The sequence below is a fragment of the Portunus trituberculatus genome, chromosome 39, assembly GCF_017591435.1.
Source record: "Portunus trituberculatus isolate SZX2019 chromosome 39, ASM1759143v1, whole genome shotgun sequence".
Classification (NCBI taxonomy): Eukaryota; Metazoa; Arthropoda; class Malacostraca; order Decapoda; family Portunidae; genus Portunus; species Portunus trituberculatus.
In genome coordinates this window covers 21,152,484-21,175,884 of record NC_059293.1, presented here as the reverse complement: position 1 = coordinate 21,175,884, position 23,401 = coordinate 21,152,484, and the positions used below count along the sequence as shown (strand labels likewise).

The following is a 23,401-nucleotide window of genomic DNA, read 5'->3' as shown; positions in this document are numbered from 1 at the left end:
TAGCGTCAGTGAAGGTTAGTAACTGAGTGGTAACGTGCCATTACCAACCTTATGCTTCACTCACGCTGGGTTTCCTGCGTCAGCTTCCCCGACCACCACAACACGCCTGACTCACACTCACACTCTCACGTACCCACGCACTCACTCACTGACTCACTGGCACTCTTACTTCAAGGACAATGCCTCAGACACTTGTCCCTCTAGTACTGGTCTCTCTCTCTCTCTCTCTCTCTCTCTCTCTCTCTCTCTCTGGCTCAGTAAAACTCTTTCAATACATAATTACAAGCCCGAAGGTTTTACTCAGCCCACTAATATAAACTTTACAAAAATACATTCATGATTGAGCGCTGCACTGTTTGTTTGCTGGCGTGCATCAACACACAACAAGACCATGGAATCCAGTAAATGGCTCTGAAAGGAATGTATATATCTAAAGCGTCGCCCAGACTGAGACGTAGAAAAATATGTCTATAGGTTGTCATCACAAGCAATAAAAAGAATACTACGTTGAGCTAAATAACAGTAAAGGAACTCTCACGACAAGATAATGCAGGAACAAAGACAATGGGCAAAACAAGCCAGGCAATTATCTCTCTCCCTACACCAGACGCGCGACATTAACACTGCATTGCTTCATTTGCACTCTCTAGACAACTGCAGCCATCAAAGGCGCACGAGGGAGAAGACGTGGTGGTCGGCGTCCAGCACCCCGGGGTTCAGAGTCTCTGGCACCGCGGGCATGGCGTCGAGGGAGAGGCTTGCTGCTGCCAGTCCTGCCGCCCCGCACCGCCCGACCTTCTCTTTGCGCATCATGCTGGCCACGAATCCTGCGGTCAGGCTGCGTCAAAGCGCCAGACAGGGAAAAGTTTTTTGGGGAAACAATGTGCAGGACACTTATGCTAAATTTTTATGCTTATCATTATCAAACCTTAGAAATTTAATCAAGTTAATAATCTAGTGCTTCCTTGCTCTTTATCATATACTAACATGCACCAACACCACCCCTTGGTAACTTCATGAGAAAATAATTGTGTCTGTGTAAGAGGGAGAGAAAACCCCTTCAATACTGGGGCACTTTTCTACCACGAGTTTTGGGTGTGATTAGACGATTTTATTTACATTATGAAGGGTTTATGGAAGTCAGAAGATTAATAGCCAGTCTTCCCTGTTTTAATGCCCACATAAGTTTCTGAAGCTGTATAAAATCGATAAATAGTAACCAGAATCAATATGTAAAAGCGTCACGGTACTGAAATAGTTAAACTTGAGCCACTAGAACACAGCGGAGGAACACTCAATCACCCACCAGTCTCCAGCCCCTGACACAGAGACAACGCGCTCTGTGGTCACCGCAGAGAAGTACAGCGCTACCGGCTCGCCTTCCACCTCACCCCTCGACGGCACTGGCAGCAAAGGATCATTTTCTCTGCCGACAGGAGCTCGACGCAGGATCTGTACAGGAATAGCATCATTACACACACACACACACACACACACACACACACACACACACACAATAACATAAGTGTTTCGGATGGTATGGCAAGATCTAAAACATAAGTAAAGATATAAACAAGTGAGAGGTAAGCAAACATTATACTGACTGAAACACCAAGAGATAATGAATAAATAAAGCAGACACCGTTGAGGCGGACAGATAAATAACCCTACATCACCAAGACAGACAACACGAGAAGCTTTGTTAGCCACTAAGCATGGTAAATAAATCGTCAGACGGATAACTAGACATACATTATACTCATCATTCCGTCAAAAGATTCCGTAGTCACCAAGGGAGCAGAATGATAAACAAACATCCATCAGACAGGCGGACAAGTCGAGAAGCATTCCGTTAGCCACGACACTTGATACATTAAAGTGTGATGAGACTCTCGTATTCCCAAACATTTCCGTACTTCACCTCCACTATTCCGAAAGGCTTTTATTTAAATTTGCAAGAGTTTGTAGGATGTTTTTACGGTTCTAGAGGCAGAGTGACAAGACCTCTACATTATTAACTGTAGAAACATTCTTGAAAACCTCGCTAATCATCTCTGTGGGCTTTGGAAATAGTCTTGGTGAAAGAGCAAAGCTTTTCAGAATACGGGCCAGCTACTAGTATAACTCACCATGAAGCCAAAGCGCCCCATCGTCACCATGAGGGCGTGGATGTGTTGCAGCAGCGGGGCGGTGATGCCAAGGACGTGCTGTACTAAATGAGGCACGTCCTGGCTAGTGGTAGGCGCCTCTCCCACCTCACCTAGGGCAACGAACATGAAGGAGGCATATCTAGTTAATTACTAAATATTTTTGGGCTGAGTTTGCAGTGGTGTAGTGTACTCTGAGACACGAAGGTATGAAGAATTTAACCAGGATTTTAGCTGAATCAGACGGTGACACGGGCCAGGGGTGCCTCAGTGTGCTGGTGCAAGGATGGTGTCTGTCAGGAAGTGATAAGGGGCGTGAGAAATGTAGAAACAAGAAGGGAGTGCATGGAGATGGGAGGGCGGCCATTGAGTGGGGTTGAGAAAGAGGGTGTCACAACTTCTGGTTTATGATATTTACTTAATAAAATCCTCCAAGTTTACATGTCGCCAAATCTTCGGGAATCTTTACTCTGATCTCAACAAATAACAATTTTGTAAGTGTGTGGTGTGCCGGTGTGAAGTGGCATGTTGGGCGGGGACTGAGTGTGGAGGGCCTGTGTTGTGGGTGGCGGAAGTAGAGGCGGGGGGTAAAAGTTTGGGGTAATGATGGACGCGGTGGAGGTGTGGGGATGGTATGCGGGTGAAGTGACTCACCGAGCTGGAGTAAGGAGCAGAGGGCCCGCAGCTCATGCAGGTTTGGGGAGGCGAAGGTGACGGCGTGACCACGTCCCTCCAGCCACGGCTTGACAGCTTTCCGCATGTCGGTGGGCTCGTACCACACTGCAGGACGAGGCAGGACGCACGTCATGGAAAACATTAGTGCTGCTCATATACTAAATACATATTAAAAAAAATATCAATGTAATGCTTTCTATTATTGTTTGGATTTATTATACATACATTATGCACACACACACACACACACACACACACACACACACACACACACGGTAGCTCAGTGGTTAGAGCGCTGGCTTCACAAGCCAGAGGACCGGGGTTCGGTTCCCCGGTCGGTTGGAGATATTTGGGTGTGTCTCCTTTCACGTGTAGCCCCTGTTCACCTATAATAGCAGTGAGTAGATACGGGATGTAAATCGAGGAGTTGTGACCTTGTTGTCCCGGTGTGTGGTGTGTGTCTGGTCTCAGGCCTATCCGAAGATCGGAAATAATGAGCTCTGAGCTCGTTCCGTAGGGTAACGTCTGGCTGTCTCGTCAGAGACTGCAGCAGGTCAGACAGTGAAACACACACACACACACACACACACATACAAATATTTATCTCTCTATCTATCTATCTATATATATATATATATATATATATATATATATATATATATATATATATATATATATATATATATATATATATATATATATATATATATATATATATATATATATATATATATATATATATATATATATATATATATATATATATATATATATATATATATATATATATATATATATATATATATATATATATATATATATATATATATATATATATATATATATAATGTAGTGCGATATTTTGGGCGTAGTAAAGACTAGTTAAGTCTCGATCTTGAGAGAATGGTAGACTCTACAGGTAGACAATGAATGACTGCTATCGTGAATGCAAAGTTCCTGCGGTGAGAAATACTGAGGCGACCAGCAAAGTCTTTCCAGCAGCACTAGGCAAACCAGCAGCTTGTCAGCATAAAGTCACAGGTAGCACAGGTCGATGTAGACAGTACACCTCTCAGACTTACAAAGCGGTGCGGGCTGGAGGTGATTTCACCAGGTGAGGGAAGAAGCGGCACCACCGCAGTGATCACTACGTCGCTATCTTTGCTCTACAGCCTCCATTGAACTCGTCTCACTCAACATTTAGGTGTTAAACAAAAATATCAACAAAGTGTCGCTGAGAAATCAGGTGAAAATTTCAGTAACTGGAATGTGATAAAGGTGAGGCCAGGTATTTGCGTTACCTGGAGGTCCCTGGCATCTGTGGTGGCGACCAAAGACGTCAACACAACACAGGAGTGAGAGGTGCTGTGAGTCGTGGCGGGGGATATTTTCAATATATCACCTACAAAATGAGTTCTTACGAGACCTTTGAGCCCACCACGTACCCATGGGGGCCTTGTGTGTTCATGGTGTCCTTCCTTTCTATCGTGATCTCCTTCTGCTCACCCTACTGGCTGGTCAACGACGGCGAGATGGAGGAGGGACATTTCCTCAACACAGGTAAGCATTTCTCCAGTGAGTCAGGATATACACCTGCTGGCCTGTGTGCTCTGCATCATGCTTGGTGTTCCTTAGACAAAGCTTCACATAACCACAATTTGCAGCAGATGAAGCCTAGGGACTCTGGCTGTGGAAAGTAGTCTGGGAGTTGTCCTTGTGGTGCCTACAGACATGTCTTGTGGCTGACAAGTTAAGACCAACTACGTAAGAAATGAGATGGAAAACAACGTACATTTATCAGCCACATGGACGATGCAAATAATTCAGTGACATCAACACTATCTAGATGCTCAGTTGAGGCTGCAGCATCAGTCATCATCATGTGCCTTGCCTCACAACTGTCTTCCCTCCTTGACTCACACCTTTACTTTTTCTGTTCACTGTGCTAGAAAAATAGAGATGAAAAGCACGTTAACTCTATATTCAGCGATCACATCAGCAATACAATTTAGTTATAACATATGATATACATAATTTCATGTTAAGTCACCAGCAGTGTGCCAGTCACCACTCGTTCCCTGCCCTTCCCTCAGGCCTGTGGGAGGTATGCTTCACCAACTACCACGACTACACCTACCGCTACGACAGGATCTACGACGGCTGCTACTGGACGCTGGACGAGGAGATGCACGTCATTTCAGACCAACTCAAGAGACGTGAGTTTTATGGCACATGTATCTCACATGCTACCTTTTCTCATTCCTTGATTTATTCTATTCTACTTATTGTAATCTAACTAAGTTATGACTATTGTATGCTCATTTTTTTCCTTCTCTCTCTCTCTCTCTCTCTCTCTCTCTCTCTCTCTCTCTCTCTCTCTCTCTCTCTCTCTCTCTCTCTCTCTCTCTCTCTCTCTCTCTCTCTCTCTCTCTCTCTCTCTCAGTTTCCCATTCTCTCTGCCGCTCATCCCTCCCTCCCCCCCGCCACACCCACCTTCCTGACGCGTTCAAATCCTCGCGGTGGCGGCCACCACCCAGGTACATCCGCGCCGTTGCCAGATCTCTTTCACATATATATTGATCTGCATTACTTGTATAATGAACTATCCATACTCGAGGCTGTCTGTGTCACGAGGCTCTTATGTTACACTGGAGGAAAGTGTCATAACAAGTGTATACACCTTTCAATATTATTAGAAAGCCAAGGCTGAGTGATTGCTAACCACACCTGTGGCTTACTGTTTTAATTATTCTAGGATAATGTGGCCATTCAACACTTATATACATACTATTATCTATATAAACACTATCATAAGACACGATTGAAGCTCAGCAAACGCGCGATAACAGTAGGGAAGGCGCAAAAAGTGGGGAAATAATGAGGCAAAATTGATCATCGGATACATGGACCCTGGGCGAGGCTAGACGAGTAAGCTGTGTCCTCACCTGTGGAGGAGAGGTGCTCACTCACACCAAGCCTCACCTTAAACCCTCCTCTGATACGTTAGGGACCCTCAAGTGCTTTAGAACTATCCCACTATTAGTGTTATATACAAAGAACCTGCCGAAGCACATGAAAACTAAGTGTGGGACGTGGAAGTGAGTGGAGTGAGTAGGTGTGGCTCATGGTGGAGAAGAAAGGAAACACTGCGGCCCGAGTCGATCAGCTAAACACGCACCACACGAGTGTCACGTCCTGCACATGACACAGTGAAAGGAGAGATGCGAATATACTGAAGGGGGAAGAGGAAGACTTCAGCGACGTGGCTTATCACATTCCTTCCAGCTCATCTGTACATGTGAGGAAAGTTGCGAAACATTTTACCAGAGTCGGAAAATAAAGTTTGTGGGCGTGTGCTGGAGCGTGTGAGTGTGATCGAGGAGTGAGTTGAGGGGTGAGGGCGTGAAGTCGTGAACATGGTGGTGCCTCCAAGGGAACGACGCACGACAGCAGGATGGTGGGCCATTGGCTTTCACACCCTGGCCTTCCTCCTCATCACCATAGCCATGTTCACTACGTACTGGCTGCAGGCGGAGAAAAAAGCCTACGGAACAGCCATGGACAGGATAGGGTTGTGGACGCAGTGTTTCCGAAGCCTGACAGTAACTGAGGACATCTACCGCACAACGTTCTTCGTGGGATGCCGGTGGCTGTTCGACCCCTTCACCACCGGCTATGAGGATGTGCAGAACATGATGCAAACCCGTGAGTTGGCAGGGCAGGGTAGAGAGAGGTTACCGTGTATCCAGATCCTCATGGAAATTAGTACTGTTGTTATTAACCCCTTCAATACTAAGACGCATTTTTATCTTGATTTTTGGGTGTGATTGGACGATTTTATTTGCATTAGGAAGCGTCTATGGGGCTCAAAAGAATAATGACCAGAGTCTTTACTATTCTAATCCCAACATATATTTTTGAAGCTGTATAAAATCGCCAAATAGTAACCAGAATGAATATGGAAACGCGTCCTGGTACTGAAGAGGTTAGGATATGTCGTAACTGCTTTGACCTATTACTATCCAGTGATGGGATAATTTCAACGGTGTCCCTTAATAATTGTGTCTACGTTTTAAAATCAAAGCGAGAGTGGGGAGGTAGGAGGGGCAGCGGTGGGTCGGTAACAGTAAGCTTTATGTTCATCTCCTTTCTCTATGTTGCAAGTCACCCTACGCTCTTTGTCACACGGGAAACTTGTTAATTCCCAAAGACAATTTCCTGTTCTCACAATTATCATCAGCGAGAGTCTTCGGTAAACGATTAGTATACCTGAATAGTCTTGCTTTGTTATTGTCACGGTCGCCTTGCCTTTGTAGGGCTCCACATGCCACCATCAAGTATACTATTCCTCGTCACTTCACACCATCCCAAACTCTGAACACTACTCCACGTTTATTGAAAATTTTGGCTACTTTCCTGCACACCTACATGAATTCCCTACTTTAAAAAATACACACAAACCACATAAATTAAATACAGTCTGATATAACACGAAAATTCTTGAGCACATTGCGAAAATTAACACTTATTTAAATATGGTAGTAAATCAGAGTGTATGGGTTATGTTCTCTGTGTGTGTGCGTATTCCAGGTCGAATCTAATGTTCACTTCTTTGTTTCAGCATTCTTCGTGACAGTACAAGTCTTCTTTACATTCTGCTTCACCCTCTCCCTGATCGGCACGGCTCTCACAGGCATCCTTGTGCTGTGTCCGGGTGAAGACTTCGAGCGGTCGGTCCTCAAGCTGGCCTACATCGACCTTTTCATCTCATGTGAGTCGCCACACCCCTTTCGTCACCTCTCATCTCCGTCTTTATGTTAGTTCTCCATCGCATTGCTTGTCCATTTCTATCCCTTATGGACCTTACGGAGTGATCGTCCACTGATTTGGCTTCTGGTCTCCACATGTTCTTGTTTCATTTAATTCCTGTCTCCTTTTCTGTATCTGGCTGATGGTCAGCTCCCCTTCCTTCCAAATGAATATGCATAGATTAGTCCCAAGGTGCTCATCACTATCTCTGGTCAATATGGCATCACGGACTTTTATAATGTGCGTTTGGAGATGTGATGTAACTAAAGGATCACTCTTGACAGGGGTGTTTGGCTTCATTGCTGTCATTGTGTTTGGAGCAATGGGAGACAACAGGGACTGGATGCCACACTGGGACCACAACCACCTCTCCTGGTCCTTTGGTCTGGGTGAGTGCAAGGCTTATTATTTTGTCCCAGAAAGTATGTAATAACTCAAAATATCTTTCCTGGTGTTATATAATCTCTTTTTACTTGCTCCTATCGTGATGAAGTGACCAGTATTTTAACTGTCTGTTCCATCTTGCTCAGCTGTGGTCGGGGTGGTGGCAGAGTTCGTGGCAGCAGTGCTCTACTGGGTGGAGTACCGCATCCAGAAGCGCAAGGAATCCTACCGCCAGAGCCACGGTGTCTTCACTCTCGAAGGAACAAAGTCTTAACTGAACCTTGTGAAACAAATGCTCTTGTGTTTCCAGGATGCAGGCATTAGATTCTGTCACTGGACTACTGCTCTAGTTTTATCACTTTGAAAGAATACCAAACTGACCAAAGGGTGAGGAAGTTAGATGAATATGTATGTTAAAGTTGTATATGTTTGGTGGGTGAAATAACACCCAGTAACGCAAACTACATATACAACAACAGGTCTTCATAGTAACAGCAGGTTCAGTCACAAAGAGTGTGTCTAATCTTTTAAAGATCTTAGATTGTGCTGGTAACAAGTAGCTTTTTTCTCCTGCAGTGTGCAGTGGCACCTGCCACTTAGAAACATTATTGCATATCACAAACATAGAAACATGGGTGATTTTTTTAACACTCTTGTGAAGTGCAAGGTGTACACCAGCTCAGATGAAAACTGATTGAAAATCAAATTTGTGTATTTTTATAAAATTAATTTAAGGATGTACATATTTTGAACTATTTTATAAATGATTTCAATAGCAAAGATTTACTGTTTTGTTGAAAATGGATTATTCTAAATGGGCAGAAGTTGAAGGCTGAATGAAGACAAGTCATTACAGTGACATGCTTCAGCTCTGTGTTTGTTGGAAAGCTTCACAGAAACATCTGTGTTGTTTGTAAGATAGTTCTAAAATCAGTATCATAAACCATTCCTCTTAAAAATGTGACACATTCCTACCATTCAGCTTTGTCTTCTTTATGGAAGGACATCAACAATTTCTAGTGACATACGTAGGGAAACATCTGCATGCAATTTGTTAACGATAGTAAAATGGTTTACAGACCTAACGATGCAATGAAATGAAGGCACAATTTTCATTGCAATTTCCTGATAAAGAAAGTAAAAGCATGAATCTCTCAGGATAGTCATCTGTAGTTCTTAGACAAGTTCATGTAAATATTTGCAGTTATGAATTAACTTTGTACGTTTTATAAAGACTGACAAAGCCGTAGTAACTGTTCCGTCCTTGCCACTGTTTTCCGTCCACTGTGTTGTGACCAATCCAGCAGTTGATGATGCGGTAATAATATTTATAGTATTAACAATATTAATAAGACAAACCTTCGACCTTCGATTCACAAGTCATTGGGAAGGGAGTGTAGTATAGACAAGGTCTCTATTAATATATCTTGCCAAGTGCCACGTCAAAATGTCAAGTTCATTATACTATACCAACTCTGCTTACATGGTTACTGGGATGTACTGTGCGAATACAATTTTGAAAGAGGAAAGTGCCTTTTCTATTTGTAATTTCTCGGGACTTGTAGAAAGATATGTTAATAGGTGTCTCTTAGCAGTGCTTAGATGTGTACCATGTGATTTACGTAGAATTCCATATTGTCTGGAATTATGGTTGAAAATTAATATTTATAAACAAATACGTAGTGTGTTATGCTCAAGTTTTTCCAGAACAGTGCCAACCCTTTTTTTGATGTGGTACATGATCATGAGTAGAGACAGGTAGCTCCAAAGTAAAAGGGTCGCAAGGCTGTGCTGGGCATGTTTGAATTGAAGGAGAATCGCAATAAAAATGAGCGTTTTTTCTTATGGTTTTCATTTCTCCCCATCCACATACTTAAACAAGATTAGCATTGGGAAATTGAAGTTGAAATGTGATCTGCTCAACCATCCACTAAAGGAAACCCTTGTAAATAGAAACAAATAGAAAGAATGACATTAGAACTTGGAGAATGGACACAATTAAGAGGAAGAAATTATCCACGCATCCAATCACTCACTATTGAAAGCAGATCCGTGAATATAAACATATGGAAGGAGGCTGGAATTCAGAAAACTGTATATAAAAACAAAAGATACTGGAGTTGGAGGTAGACGATAGAGAGAAAATATTAGAGCAATGAGTATTGGCAGGAAACGTGAAGAGATGAGATTGTGGAAGGAGGAAGGGGAAGCAAATATTCTGGGACTTGACAAAAGGAACGAGTAAGCAAGGCAGATGAGGTAAAAGTTCAAGATGACTGTGGTTAAGTGAATTTCATGGATGAAAGTATCTCGGAACCTTCAAGGACATTACGATCCAAATGAAGAAGAGGTTTGTCTACGTGATTTGAAAGCATGCAAGGTGAGAGGAAGGCGCCAGGTATGAAAGCGGAAGATACAAAAGAGAGAGAGAGAGAGAGAGAGAGAGTTATGCAAGTCAGTTCCTTCTATACACTAGTTCCTACATACTTAGGCGGATGAACTGAATATAAACAATCACTTTTCTTTTACACTACAAGCCACCAATACTTCCGGCTATCTGTGAGCTCCTTGGCAAGTGACATTAAGGACTAGAGACGTATCCGGTATCCACCTCCGCATCCGCATCCAAGCAGCATCCACATACTAGCCGGTGCTCGAAATTTGCCTCAATATCAGTGAAGTTATAAGATTTAGCATCCGATATACAAGGAAGGCGCTAATGTGCTCTGAACACTCTAGGGCTAGGCTGTGGGCCACAATGCTTCACCCGCCAGGCACCAACTGTTACGAGGAACGGAGAGAACTAGGCTGTGATTGTAGGCTCTCTCTCTCTCTCTCTCTCTCTCTGCATGGAAAGGCGAACTCAAAGGTTTATAAAGAGTGTGTGTGGCTAAACTTTTTTTTCTCCTCAAAGACGCTTGTTGAAAGAATATCAGGTGTGTGTACGTGTGCCTTCATATTCTCACTTAGTTATTATATCACAGAGTCAACTTAGTAATATTTCCTGTCTTTGTGTGTGTGTGTGTGTGTGTGTGTGTGTGATATCAGCGTCGCCACACGGGAAAATACACCCACTATACAATAAGGGGGCGTGGCTGTAACTGTACAATACACAAACCAGCGTGGGAGTATACACTTCTTCCTATTACCAACACTTGCCATATACAGATGTAGTGACTGTAAACTGCCTGATTTCACCACGATTCGTAACCCTTCAGGCCTGGAACTGCTATACAATGAAGGATATTGATAAAAACTGAACAAAGACGAGCCATGCTGAGGAATACTACTAAATAATGCAAACCTACTAATTTCCCTTTGAGAAGAATATGCGTGTGTTCACTAGAATCTAGACACACCGTGGGGAATGAACTGACCAAGGGAAATAGTAAAAATGAAGGACAAGAGACCTACCCTTGAAACTCGCAGTGCATCCCTATCCAATTACAGAACAACATGCTACTAAAGGTGCGAAATGCGTGATAAAATTACTGATGTGTCCAGCGGTAGAATGCAACGTACATAATACATTCGATACTCTAGCTGTGCCTGTCAATGATAGACACGTGAGAGTCTCAGTTGTGCTCTACTCTTATATGACACCCGTAGTTTAACTTACTAGAATGCGTATCCTTAAGACAAAACTGCACCAACGTTCCGTCAAAACAGGAAATAAGAAAGCTTTGCAAACGCGGAGGATTGCTGAGTTATCGAGATACCCACGTCTGAAAATGCGCATTATGCTATGGACCTAATCAAGCAACGCAAATAGTTATTTTTGATGGCAATGTTGACCACTGGTCTTTTGTGTTGAATCGTCCAGGTGAGGTAGATGTGGCATCGCCGCCTGAAACACCTACTGCCAGGACATCCGATACTCATCACATACATATCTTGACTCTGGCATCGTCTTCATATACGTCACCCATACCACCATATTTGCTTAAATAAAAAGAAACAACCCTTTAACTTAATTTTCCAGGTTAGAAATAAGAGCTGGAAATAAGAAAATGGCAGTAATCGAGAGGTGCAGAGAGGCAGAGTGGAGCGAGGCGTGGCCTTCAAACAACCTCATCAAGGTGTGGTGCTGTGACGCGGGACACTGAGCAGCGAACACACCTGTACAACCATGGATGATAAACGCTCCTGGAGGAGTTCAGTCGGCATATTACAGAATGGACAATCGTGGGACTCCATTAACAGGGATATCAAGCCCTCACCTCCTTCCAGTAAGTATGAGCCACGGCAGACGCAAAAACGAGAGTGAATGGAAGCTTGTTTACATGAGGCTGTATCGGGGGTTTGGGGGAGAGGGAGAGCGGCCCTCCTCTCACCGTCCCTTGAACCGTCGAGATCACTGGTGCTAGTCGGTCAGCCCTTCCCTCTATGTGATGCTAAGGGGTTCTATGGGGCCATATAGTACAGTAAAGTGGTATTAAAGTAATCAGTGAGACGAGTGAGTGTAAGTGGTCGCACACTGGGACACATGTGATTGTCATGCAAGGAGGACTATGCATGAGCCACCGGATGCTTCCTCGCCATAATAACTACTCAGTGCACTGTTTTCACCGCGCCATCTCCGACACTCCTTCTGTGCTGCTGTGTGCTGTGCTGCGAGAGTGTCTTCAAGTGGCTGGTTCTAGAGTGCTCTACCGCATGTGATATTTTGAGGAATAGGAAAAGTTTGAAAAAAAAAAAAAAAAAAGTATTTCCTCTTTTGAAATCAGTGCAGTGTTTCCAATGTACATTTTATTTCCCCACACAGGTCTTCCCTACAGGTGCTAAAGAAACGGTTACAAATGCTTCCAAGAACTGGAAAAATAATTTGATACCTAGTGCTTACATAGACACATTCCATTAGTATTCTCGGGGCACAGCAAGTTTACCTATCAAGGGATCCAGTACATACCAGCCATGTCCTCTGTGGCAGGCACAAGCCTCTACTCAGGCTACCCTATTCGCCTCAGTCGCAGGGCCTCCCTCTCCTCCTCCTACTACCCTCCAGTTGTGGAGAAATATTATGAATATGTCAAACCTACAAGTAATTACCACACCAGTTACTTACATTGTCTTGAGCTGATGATATATTAGTCGGAATCTACTGCAACTACAAGGGTTTTCTTTTCTAGCACTCAGAATTACTTTCATTGGTATCTTGGATTTATTTGACCCTCTCTCCAACTAGCAGCCTTCTTCATTCACTATTTAGTGTGAAAACTCCCTGCAAAAATCATTGTTCTTCATATGTTGAATGCAGTAAGACAGACAGTATAAGTTTTAAGAAGCTGATATCCACATATTGCGAGATTAATATATCTATCTATTTTTCTTTTTCAGCTTCCATGGTCAATGGTGGCATTGTGGCCTTTGTAGGAACCATCTTCTTTGTCATATCTTTCACCAGGTTAGTATATCTTTCTGTTTCCGTCGTAATAATAAGAGTTTGTAACGTCTTGAATTAAAAACCCTGCAACACAGTGGTGGTAATACCACATGTTTCAAGTTGTGACATTTATAAAGCTGCAGAGTCAGTAACAAAACTACTTCTGATAACAGACATACTGATTGTTTAAGATGGTATTTTCTTGCACTTTTATTGCTCTATTTAGAAATGTGCTCTTTGAATTTAGAGTTACTTTCATGTCGTTCATGTGTACAATGCATTGCAGCCCGTACTGGCTCCAGTCGTACTCCTACACCTACAGCAAGTTCCAGAATATGGGACTGTGGGAGTTCTGCTTTGATGGCTTTCGGTATCCAAAATATCAGTACGATCATAAATTTATAGGCTGTAACTACATCTTTGCAGAGGAATACAGAATCATATGGCAATGGATGTTGCCAGGTAAGTCATTATTCACTGTATTTATCTCCCTCTTTACCTGAAGTAAGATGAGTCTTTTGTTTAGCTTTAAAGGAATATCTACAGCAAGTCCTAAGTTGGATGTAGAAGTGATTAAAGGAAGCAAAGATCCTTATATGAAGTATCTTTTAAAAGCTGTTAGAAGGAACTCAGTGACAGCACATTCTTGTTTTCCAAGATGACTTTTTGATATACAAACTTAAGGAGAGAGTGGTCAGGGCTCTGCAGAGGGTGGGTCATGTTTTTTATTATTCCTTCCTCTTACCTCCAGCCTCTCTTGTTAACTCTTCCTCCTCCTCCTGAACTCTTATTAATCTTACAACTCGTAATGCATAAGGTGGAACTGCAGGGTGTGTGTAGTGCAGTATGAAGTTATTACCAGTTCCTAATTTGCATCCAATTTTCAGCTTGGTTCATGGCAGTGCAGACCTTCATGACCATAGCCCTGTTGGCTAGCATGACCACCCTAGTGACAGTGAGTCTCATCCTGGTGCGGTGGCCACTGCAGATGGTCATGCGCTATGAGTGGCATTTGACTGGCTTCTGCTTCATCTGTCAGGCCATCACAGGCAAGTAACAGAGGCAGTGCATACACCTCAGAGACAGGATAAGGCAATTTTTAGAAATAATTAACAGGATAGACAGCATAAGATATCTTTATATTAAATCTTATACTAGCCTATATCCTAAGCAATAATATTCCTTGATTTCTTATGAATTAATTCTTTGCAGAGTTCATTGTTTTGAAGGCTTTGCAAAATGATCAACTATTATGCTTAATGTTTTCTGTTTTCCAGTGGTGGCAATCTTCTTTGCTGTGTTGGTGTTTGGAGTGATGTGTTGGTCCCGAGACTGGCTCCTCAACCCAAACTTCAACTACCTGTCTTGGTCCTATGCCTTTGCTGTCGTGGCTGGAGGCTTTCATGCATTCTCTGGTTTTGTCCTTCTTCATGTGAGTATTGATAACTTCACACTCATTTCAAACAAGCTAATGGAATTGGATTAGTAACAGGAATAACCACTCAAGTGTGTGATTACAACAGCATCATATGAAACTATAATGTCTTTGTGAAAATCTTGCTTGCCGAGTAGAATATGTAGATCTCGTCTTGAGTGTTGAATTATATGTATATGCTGTGTCATGCTGCCCATCATTCTATGATACTTGTTATTGCAGGAAACTTTTGAAGCCCGAGAACGGAAGCGTCAGGCCACGAACCTCCTGCAGATTGATCCCCATGGCCAGATGGGCATGGGCATGGGTATGGGCATGGGCATGGGCATGGTGAGCCAGGGATACATTTAAGATGAGAGTGAGCAGAGGAAAACCATTTTATAGCTGTAGCTGGTAAACCTTCATTAAGAGTGATGCACTTGCCATATGGTGATGTATTTGAACTGATCATGGACAACAAACTTTTGAATGATATTTTCTTGATATGGTGTAGTTTGATCAGAAAAGCAATATTGTCGATCAAATATGAATCTCATGGCTTGATAGTATTTTTGTAATTTTGTATGGGGCCATTAATTACTGATGTGGGGTGGATATGAAAGGCAAATAGAGTGACAGACATGGAAACAGAAACTTGCAAACACTGTATGGCATGTCACTCATGAGGGTTGCCATCATCTATCTGATAAGATGTGTATATGTCTTGTACAAAAAGTTGATGCTAAGCTCATTACTGTTGACATGATAAGTATTTTATCATACACATAGTGTGTTCATTTGTGATATAATACAAAATTTGGTTCCATCCATTTTTCCGTCCAATACTGAAGGATCACATGGTTCCTAGTACTTAAGCCGTCCATTATCTACAAGAGAAGTTTGTGAACAATGTGCCTGATGTTGTGTACATAAGTATTCTAAGGTCACACAAGAATTAAGACTTGATAGATAGTGAAGTAACATTTTGATAGTTCAGATAAGTTATTTTGTTACTTTCATGGATTGTAAACTAGAGTACCATAAAATCCGAACAATACAGTGCATATATAAAGCACTGAAACATTTGGTTGTGGTAATGACATGATGATGGCATGCTGCTGTGATGCCTTCCTGCTTACTTCAGCCTCGGAACACACAGCAGTTCAAGAATTTTGTTGTACTTTTTTAACATTTTAAATGATCTACTAGTTAATGAACCACACCATTCAACAAATAGAATTTTAGGCATGCTTCACACAAACAAGTGCATTTTCCCCCATGCAACAATATGGTTCAGCAGAGATTCACCCACTATTTGCAACAATAAACTCTTTTGCTGCGTGTTCTGAGATATCGTAGAACCATGCAGCACGTGAACTGTCGGGGAAAAAGGGCACGTAATGGCTTGTGTGAAGACTTGCCTTCTTGCCACCATACCAAAGCACTAATATGAGGCAATTCCTAATATGTAATGGCTAAATCAGGTCCAGGTTACTCCATTCATATTCAAAGTGATTAAATACCAAAAGCTCAGTTTGCCATGGCAGCAAACAAGAACAGTTTCTGCTGCTTCAAGTGGTGTGAATGTAGACTTGAACATTATTTACTATTATGTTATAAAGTTTTAAAACTTTCTTTTGAATTTTAGGGAAGTATTAATGTGAATGTCGCTATTTTTAAGCAGTTGTTTCTAGTATGTTTAAGAAATTTATAATAAACAATGTTTACATTTGATGACTTTCTGACCATGTTTTACAGTTAGTTCTTCCATCAGATCTCATCCTTGTGACATGTAACAAAAGAAGTATTCTTTTACTTACTCTGTGTTCTATACAAAAAAAATTAAGCTATTCAAAGCAAGAGGCAGTCTTGTGACCATTCTACTACACCCTACGCATAGCATAGCTGGTCATGTCCTTCCACAGCAAGGCCTGGAACTGATCACGGACAACAAACTTTTGAATGATATTTTCTTCATAATGAGAAAGTTCCCTGCCCAGCACCCAATCCCTAATCTTGCCTGAGAAAATCATCCTTACAATCATGTCACTAGTTTATACACCCTGACTAGCATAGTACATCTTAAAGTGGTTCATAAAATGAACAAGAAAGAAGTGTGGTACTCACCAGGCACGCCGGCCTCACTGCACAGGTCAAGGGTATAATTAATGGTGCGCTGTGACAAATTGCCGTCCATCAGCACCAGGGGCGCCCTCCTTAACTCATCTTCAAACTGATGGATCTGAAAGATGGCAGTACTGAATTGTAACAATCAAACCTGACATCCATAAAACAATTTGTGAATCCAAACAGTTCTCACCTTCATAGAATAAGATGCCATAACATGACGAGGTAGAGTTATTTAATACAGCCACATCATATTATACAACCACGAAACTCACACAGTTATCATGTGTAAGGGTCGGTGACCTTGCTGGTAATGTAGAGAAACTGCGGGGTATTTCGTTAGGCTAAGTTAGATGGTAATTATTCATAATTCGTCGGCATTTCCATCCCCCTTTCCCCCAAACAAGCTTTAGGACGTGTGGGGACTTTGGGTGCGGGTCAAGAAATCAGCGAAATAAGGGACACTGTTTCACTTACGATTACGTCTGTTTTTTACGTGTAACTTATCTTGTTCTTGGGGGAGGAAGCAGATCCCCCAGGCCCTCCGGCTAAGACAATAACATAACCAAACGTAAACCTACCAGGAAATGTAATATTCTAAATGTAAATTATAAAACTTATGGAAATATAGTGGGAAGTAACAAATAATGACCAAACAGGAACCACACACCTGTTGCAGGACTGGCTGTCACTCTCAAAACAACCACACACAGTCACAACCACAACATGGGTATATACACATACATAGGTACACTTAACTGTCACTAGGTGGTCTTCAGTGTCTTTCCTAGACAGTAAAAGAGCAGATGGTGAAATGCTACCCCACGTATTTTACACAAAGCGGAGTTCTTGGCTGTACCATCTCCACCGAGGCCACCTAGAGCTAATTTTGTAAGAGCGGATCACTACTCATCTTTATTTATTTATTTTTTATTTATACCATGTGGGCTTTTCACGGGAATTTATTGGCTAAAAGGGATACTTTTTAGGTTACCTCCTATCGCAAAGCCCACCCGCTAGGAAACCATTCTCCCGAGTTGGTACCGCTAACCCTTTTGTTTTTATTTCAGTTTCCTTCGCTAATTTTAATCTAATTAATTCATTCAATATACTTTAAATTATTTGCTCAATGCAAGTGACTTTACTTGTTTAACCAAACTATTCAGAATTTCCTTTATTTAATACTTTGATAAATATTTAATACTTGGACGGTAGTTAGATAAGAGCATTAAACCTATATTCCCAAGCTAACCAGGTCTACTTAACCTATTTTCAACAAAAAACAAACATGTACATTAATCAAGTTACTCTCACCATGTGGCCATCATGGTGATAATCTGTTTCATTTCGTATACAAGCTCTCTCTCTCTCTCTCTCTCTCTCTCTCTCTCTCTCTCTCTCTCTCTCTCTTGTGGAATTATACAAAAGTTCAAGTTCTAGTAGTCAATGAACCTGATATGGTGACCAACAATACAGTGCTACGTATACTGACACACTTACATGAGAAGGGGTGATATGTTCGTGCATGGCCATGTCCCCCACGCCCATCAGCGCCTCACCCTTCTGGTCCAGCAAAACACAATACACAGCGGTGGACTCCTTGGACACCACCCTCAGACCTTCTCTTCCCTGTGTGCGTGAAATTCCCAATCATTATTGCATTCAAGTTTCTGAAGTATGTGTTTTCATAATCTCTCTCTCTCTCTCTCTCTCTCTCTCTCTCTCTCTCTCTCTCTCTCTCTCTCTCTCTCTCTCTCTCACCAGTTTAGGATTGTGGGCTGTGAGGGCGCTGGCATGGCTGTCACTTCCCACGGCTGACACAAGGAAGGGATGACACCCGAGGCGGACCAAGGCATCGGCCAAGTTTCGCCCTACCCCTCCGTAACTCTGGGTCACAGTTCCGCTGTGTGTCCGCCCCGTGAACTGCAAGAGAAGGAACATAAGTAGGTTTGGGATCGTGAAGAATAGGCAAGAAGAGATTAATTTTAAGATTATATTTTGAAGCGCTTTCGTGCTGCACCTACACTACATTCCAAGGGTTCTACTATTACATGGGTTTTCAAGGGAGGTTTTTTATTGTACTGCCATTCATAAGATATTTACTGTATTAATATTTAGAAAAACAAAAACAAAAACACACACACCTGAGAACTCTCCTGATCATCTCTATGGCCCGAACATAGCTCTGGTTAGGCAGTATTAGGTTTCAAAATACAGACCACAAACACATGCTTTATTTTGTACTTCATACGCATTTTCAGTCTCTCTACGTGAACTGTAGACACAGAGAGAGCGAAACATGGACGAAAGCCGACGTTTAACCTTCATATGTATTCTTAATCCGTAATATAGCTACCTTGTTATTGATACTCTACATAATCACAAAAATAATCCGCCACTCCCATCCCAAGACCCAATGAATTCGCACCCATCCATGCCACCCACTCACCCACCCACGCCACTCAGCCCGTCCCTTTCTGTTCTGACTAGGCCAGAGTCCGATGGGCCGCCGCACTGCCTACCACCCATCTCTCCGGCCAGCTCCTCGTAGCTCCCTGGCCCTGCAGGACGGGCCGTGGAGTGTGCGTGAACGGACCCCACCATGAGTGCGATCCAAGATAGAGAATAATGGTCAGCTCTTGCACTCAACACAGTATGCCACCCCTTCCCCAACACCTGTACTCCGCATACTCACCAAGTGGAAATAGCTTGACTTTAACATTACAATTTTTTTTTGCATTAATATTTTGTTATAAATTAACTTATAATTTTAGCTAACTGTTGGATGCTAGAAAAGATAGTTTATATTGTCTAATATTTTTTAAAAGAATTATAAAGTCGAAATGGCTGGACGTTTAGGCAGTGTTGAAAGTGTTAATGTTTTTATACTTTTCTTTAAAACTAGTTAAGCTGGAGATGTTTTGATGTTGTGGATATTAGTTAAAATTTTTTTCAAGTCGTAAAATATTAAGCATTCATCCGTGGCTTCGCTTTTTCTCTAAGTCATTTTGAAAATGACTTATTTACGTAATTTAGCCGAGTAACCCCTGTTCCCGTTTTCTTTGATGGTGCCACAGCTAAGGAGGTGACCGTCATAAGGCGGGCGTCTCTTCCAACACCCCAGTTCGTCAATAATTTGCGTAATATCTAGTGTTTTCTAAGTGTTTATATATAATTCTAGATTCTGTTGTGTAGCTGAAGCAGTAGGAGAAAGAAGAAAGGAGAAACAAAAGAAGAGGACGAAGAAGAAAGGAAAAAGGAAGGAAAAAAAGGCACGAGAGTCAAGCCACAATACTTAGCTAAGTATCCCTTGTAATCTTGCCGTTCTTTATATTACATTATGCTATTTTTGGGGTATGCCTAAGGTAAATATAACATTAGTAATTTCTGTTAATGTACGATATTCTCTCTGCAGAGTGAGGCCAGTCTAGTGCCCTTAACCACCAGAGTTGAGCAGATTATCGTCTGCTGCGCGGCGTGAGTGATGCTATGTGACGCGGGGGGCGTAGCGCAGAGGAGGCTGACTTGGGCTGGCGCTGACTCAGACACTGACGCCCTCAGTAGCGAACCGTGGCTACTACAGATCACATCAGGGGTCACCCTCACTTTCACCCTAATTGGCAACCGACCCAGGCCAGGACTCCCGGCCTCTGCTCCACTCTGCAGACCGAGTTGGTGGCCATCCAGCTGGCCCTAGAACAGTTCCATCACCGTCAGGAGGCCACCGTGATGCTGCTCACTGACTCTAGGACCGGGCTGTTTGCGAGCCTGTGGCAGGTGAAGGCAGAAGCAGGGCGCGCTGCAACCCATCACGCCCACCAGTCACACCGACTACAGGAGGGAATCAGGAAGCAGGTGGTATGGCCTAATTAATCGCCCGCGCCTACCAACAGCAGCCTAGGGCGTGTAAGGCTGGGCTACTGCACCAGGGAAGAGCTGTATGACGGCTTTTAGGGTGATAAGTGCACCCATTGCGGGAGGTACAACCGTCACCCACTGCTGCATTATCTCCTGTCCTGCCCGCCCACCGCCGCTCTCAGATAAGCGTAGCCACCACCCGCCCAGCCTGAAGGCCGCAGCCGTCTCACCAACCGCGAAGCCACGGGTGCTCTCCTTGTCTGCCACACGCCCACAGACGTGATGTTGCTGATGCTAAGGGCGGCACCTCCGCCTCACTAATGCACGACCGCCCGCCACAGTTGCAGCGGGTGATGGTGAGCTGCTCATCTCGCAATGCCCGGCGGCCTGGTGCCCTATTTGGGTATTTTGTATATATGTAAGTATGTAATTATGTTTATATCCATTTATGTATATATATTGTGATTATATTCAATAGACCTTTAATAATAATAATGTACAATATTCTATCCCACCGTACGATGTCCACCATTTCTTTCTCCACGCGACTTTTGAGTAACTTTTTATTGAATTTGTATAATTATTCTTACTTACGTAAAGTTACTATGTAAGGGAACAATAACCGAATAATTTTGCGAGTTGTGTGTATTGACTGACTGCACCAACACTGGAGAGAACTTGATGGGGGAGGGATTGGGAGGAATCCCCCGAGATAGAAGAGGATCCACCCTTAGCCCCAAGCAACCCCCACAACACCCCCCACCTTCAGAGACAGTTGTGGACTGACTCGTTTAGTATACATACAGGATAGAGCAACCAGCACAGTACTGCGAAATTAATTCATTGATCTCTCTCTCTCTCTCTCTCTCTCTCTCTCTATATATATATATATATATATATATATATATATATATATATATATATATATATATATATATATATATATATATATATATATATAAAGTGAAATTCAGCTACTTTTTGGAGGATTTGCTCATGATTTTCGCGACATTTTGCCATTAGTCTAGAGACAAGTAATAACTGAGAGTTGGCAATTCTGGTCAATTCAGTCAGGCAGGCAAGTTCATGGCGGTCGAGGTGAGTGACCGCTGTAGCTCGGGTGTCGGTGCCATAAGTTATCGGGCTCCTCTCCCTAGCGAGCCGTACGAGCCAATGTAACCTTACGCCGACACCAGGAACGAAAAGCAGAGCCAGCGAAAATGCTGACGGAAAAGAGACGATAAAGGAAGAGGAAGACATAGAGGAAGAGAAAGAAGAACGACGTGAAATAAAAGAGCAGATGGGCAGAGAGAAGGAAGGTGAAAAAGAAAGGCAAGGAGATGCAGAATGGAGACGAAGAGAAGATAAAGGAAGAAAATATAGAGGAAATGGAGAGAAAAGGGAGGATCGTGTAGAATGAAAGGAGGAGGAGGAGCATGAAAAGAAAGAGAAGCAAGGAATCTGAAGCAAAGACAAGAACATGGAGACGGATAAAAGTAAAGGGAGGAAACGGGGAGTACGATAAAGATAAGAAAGAGAAGAGAAGAAATTCGAATGGAAGGCAGGAATATATATGTAGCAAGATGGAAGAGGGAAAAGAAAGCTAGACTGCGTGATGGAAACCGTTCAGACCCTATAAAATACAGAATATTGTACGAAAGTCTATTGAAACCCAAAGCCTACAGAGAGAGAGAGAGAGAGAGAGAGAGAGAGAGAGAGAGAGAGAAAAACATAAATACGATTAGAGATAATACAAGCAAAGACGACAGAATGAAAGACAAGTAAAGAGTACCGAATTTGAAACTGCGTGCCAGCTAGTCTCGATCGGTACTAGAAAACACAATGTCCTACTCATTTGCTGTATCTTAGACATCCTTTGATAAGATCTCGAGTCCCCATAACCCCAAGGTAATATCAGGAGCAGATGGAGGGTCATGATCATGTGCAATTACGTGATTTGAGAGGAGGAGAAGGAGTACCGAGCGGGCGATGGTACGAGGGAAGAGGGGGAAAATGAATATAGAAACGCGGTGTAGGAGAGAGAGAGAGAGAGAGAGAGAGAGAGAGAGAGAGAGAGAGAGAGAGAGAGAGAGAGAGAGAGAGAGAGAGAGAGAGAGAGAGAGAGAGAGATGAGAGGAGAGAGTAGAGAGAGAGAGAGAGAGAGAGAGAGAGAGAGAGAGAGAGAGAGAGAGAGAGAGAGAGAGATGAACAAAACATAATGAAAAGTTATAAAAGAGAAAGAGAAGGAATAACACGAGGGAAAGGGGAACAGAAAGAAATATAATAATGACAAAAAAAAAAAAAAAATAGGGAAGGTGGCAGGGGTATCCGTGAAGGAATGATGGGTAGTGAAGACTGGTAGGACGGCAGGGTGTCTTTTTATGGGTGGATGGGAGGTATGGGCTGTGACATGAGTGAGTGAGATGACCTTGGCGACGGGAAACAATTAGCTAATGGCACGGCATGGCGGCGCCGATCCAACAACACTGACTAGGTAGAGACACACTGGCCTCCCAACCCCTCCACTCTATTGAAATGTGACACAAATTATAAGAGAGGAATAAAATAGAGAAGAAAATAAAAGATCCTTATTCTGCAAGGGTT

General features: G+C 42.8%; 3 protein-coding genes across 12 annotated transcripts in view; 2 read left to right on the top strand and 1 right to left on the bottom strand.

Annotated features, from left to right (window-relative positions):
* Positions 1–272: 272 nt before the first annotated feature.
* Positions 273–23,401, bottom strand: part of LOC123515584 (pseudouridine-metabolizing bifunctional protein C1861.05-like) — a 321,550-nt gene continuing 298,421 nt past the window's right edge. For both annotated transcript variants that reach the window (XM_045274331.1, XM_045274332.1), the window contains 7 exons: positions 18,701–18,862; positions 18,440–18,568; positions 16,940–17,054; positions 2,802–2,927; positions 2,130–2,260; positions 1,307–1,452; positions 273–838 (listed from right to left, as the gene is read on the bottom strand). In XM_045274331.1, coding sequence (XP_045130266.1) covers positions 664–838; positions 1,307–1,452; positions 2,130–2,260; positions 2,802–2,927; positions 16,940–17,054; positions 18,440–18,568; positions 18,701–18,862 — 984 coding nt within the window. In that variant the 3' untranslated portion in view covers positions 273–663. The remainder of the gene's footprint in view (positions 839–1,306; positions 1,453–2,129; positions 2,261–2,801; positions 2,928–16,939; positions 17,055–18,439; positions 18,569–18,700; positions 18,863–23,401) is intronic.
* LOC123515590 lies at positions 3,894–9,856 on the top strand. 2 transcript variants are annotated; one of them, XM_045274356.1, is made up of 5 exons: positions 3,894–4,382; positions 4,916–5,038; positions 7,444–7,593; positions 7,916–8,020; positions 8,162–9,856. In XM_045274356.1, exons 1-5 carry the CDS (start codon positions 4,232–4,234, stop codon positions 8,287–8,289), a joined length of 657 nt encoding a protein of 218 aa, XP_045130291.1. In that variant the 5' UTR covers positions 3,894–4,231; the 3' UTR covers positions 8,290–9,856. The 2 variants fall into 2 exon arrangements, with proteins under 2 accessions (XP_045130291.1, XP_045130290.1); XM_045274355.1 differs by lacking the exons at positions 3,894–4,382; positions 4,916–5,038 and adding an exon at positions 5,439–6,527.
* Positions 12,073–16,541, top strand: LOC123515588. 8 transcript variants are annotated; one of them, XM_045274345.1, is made up of 7 exons: positions 12,269–12,385; positions 12,781–13,056; positions 13,353–13,419; positions 13,685–13,860; positions 14,286–14,447; positions 14,676–14,830; positions 15,056–16,541. In XM_045274345.1, exons 2-7 carry the CDS (start codon positions 12,930–12,932, stop codon positions 15,182–15,184), a joined length of 816 nt encoding a protein of 271 aa, XP_045130280.1. In that variant the 5' UTR covers positions 12,269–12,385; positions 12,781–12,929; the 3' UTR covers positions 15,185–16,541. The 8 variants fall into 8 exon arrangements, with proteins under 8 accessions (XP_045130287.1, XP_045130280.1, XP_045130286.1 ...); XM_045274351.1 differs by having other exon boundaries at positions 12,361–12,381; XM_045274346.1 differs by having other exon boundaries at positions 12,371–12,477.

Excerpts from the sequence above, each read along its gene's own strand:
- LOC123515588 (XM_045274345.1), top strand. The coding sequence starts at position 12,930 with ATGTCCTCTGTGGCAGGCACAAGCCTCTACTCAGGCTACCCTATTCGC. Across the intron at positions 14,448-14,675 it reads CATCTGTCAGGCCATCACAG|TGGTGGCAATCTTCTTTGCT; the intron begins GCAAGTAACAGA and ends TCTGTTTTCCAG. Across the intron at positions 14,831-15,055 it reads CTGGTTTTGTCCTTCTTCAT|GAAACTTTTGAAGCCCGAGA; the intron begins GTGAGTATTGAT and ends TTGTTATTGCAG.
- LOC123515590 (XM_045274355.1), top strand. The coding sequence starts at position 6,239 with ATGGTGGTGCCTCCAAGGGAACGACGCACGACAGCAGGATGGTGGGCC. Across the intron at positions 6,528-7,443 it reads GCAGAACATGATGCAAACCC|CATTCTTCGTGACAGTACAA; the intron begins GTGAGTTGGCAG and ends TCTTTGTTTCAG. Across the intron at positions 7,594-7,915 it reads CATCGACCTTTTCATCTCAT|GGGTGTTTGGCTTCATTGCT; the intron begins GTGAGTCGCCAC and ends CACTCTTGACAG.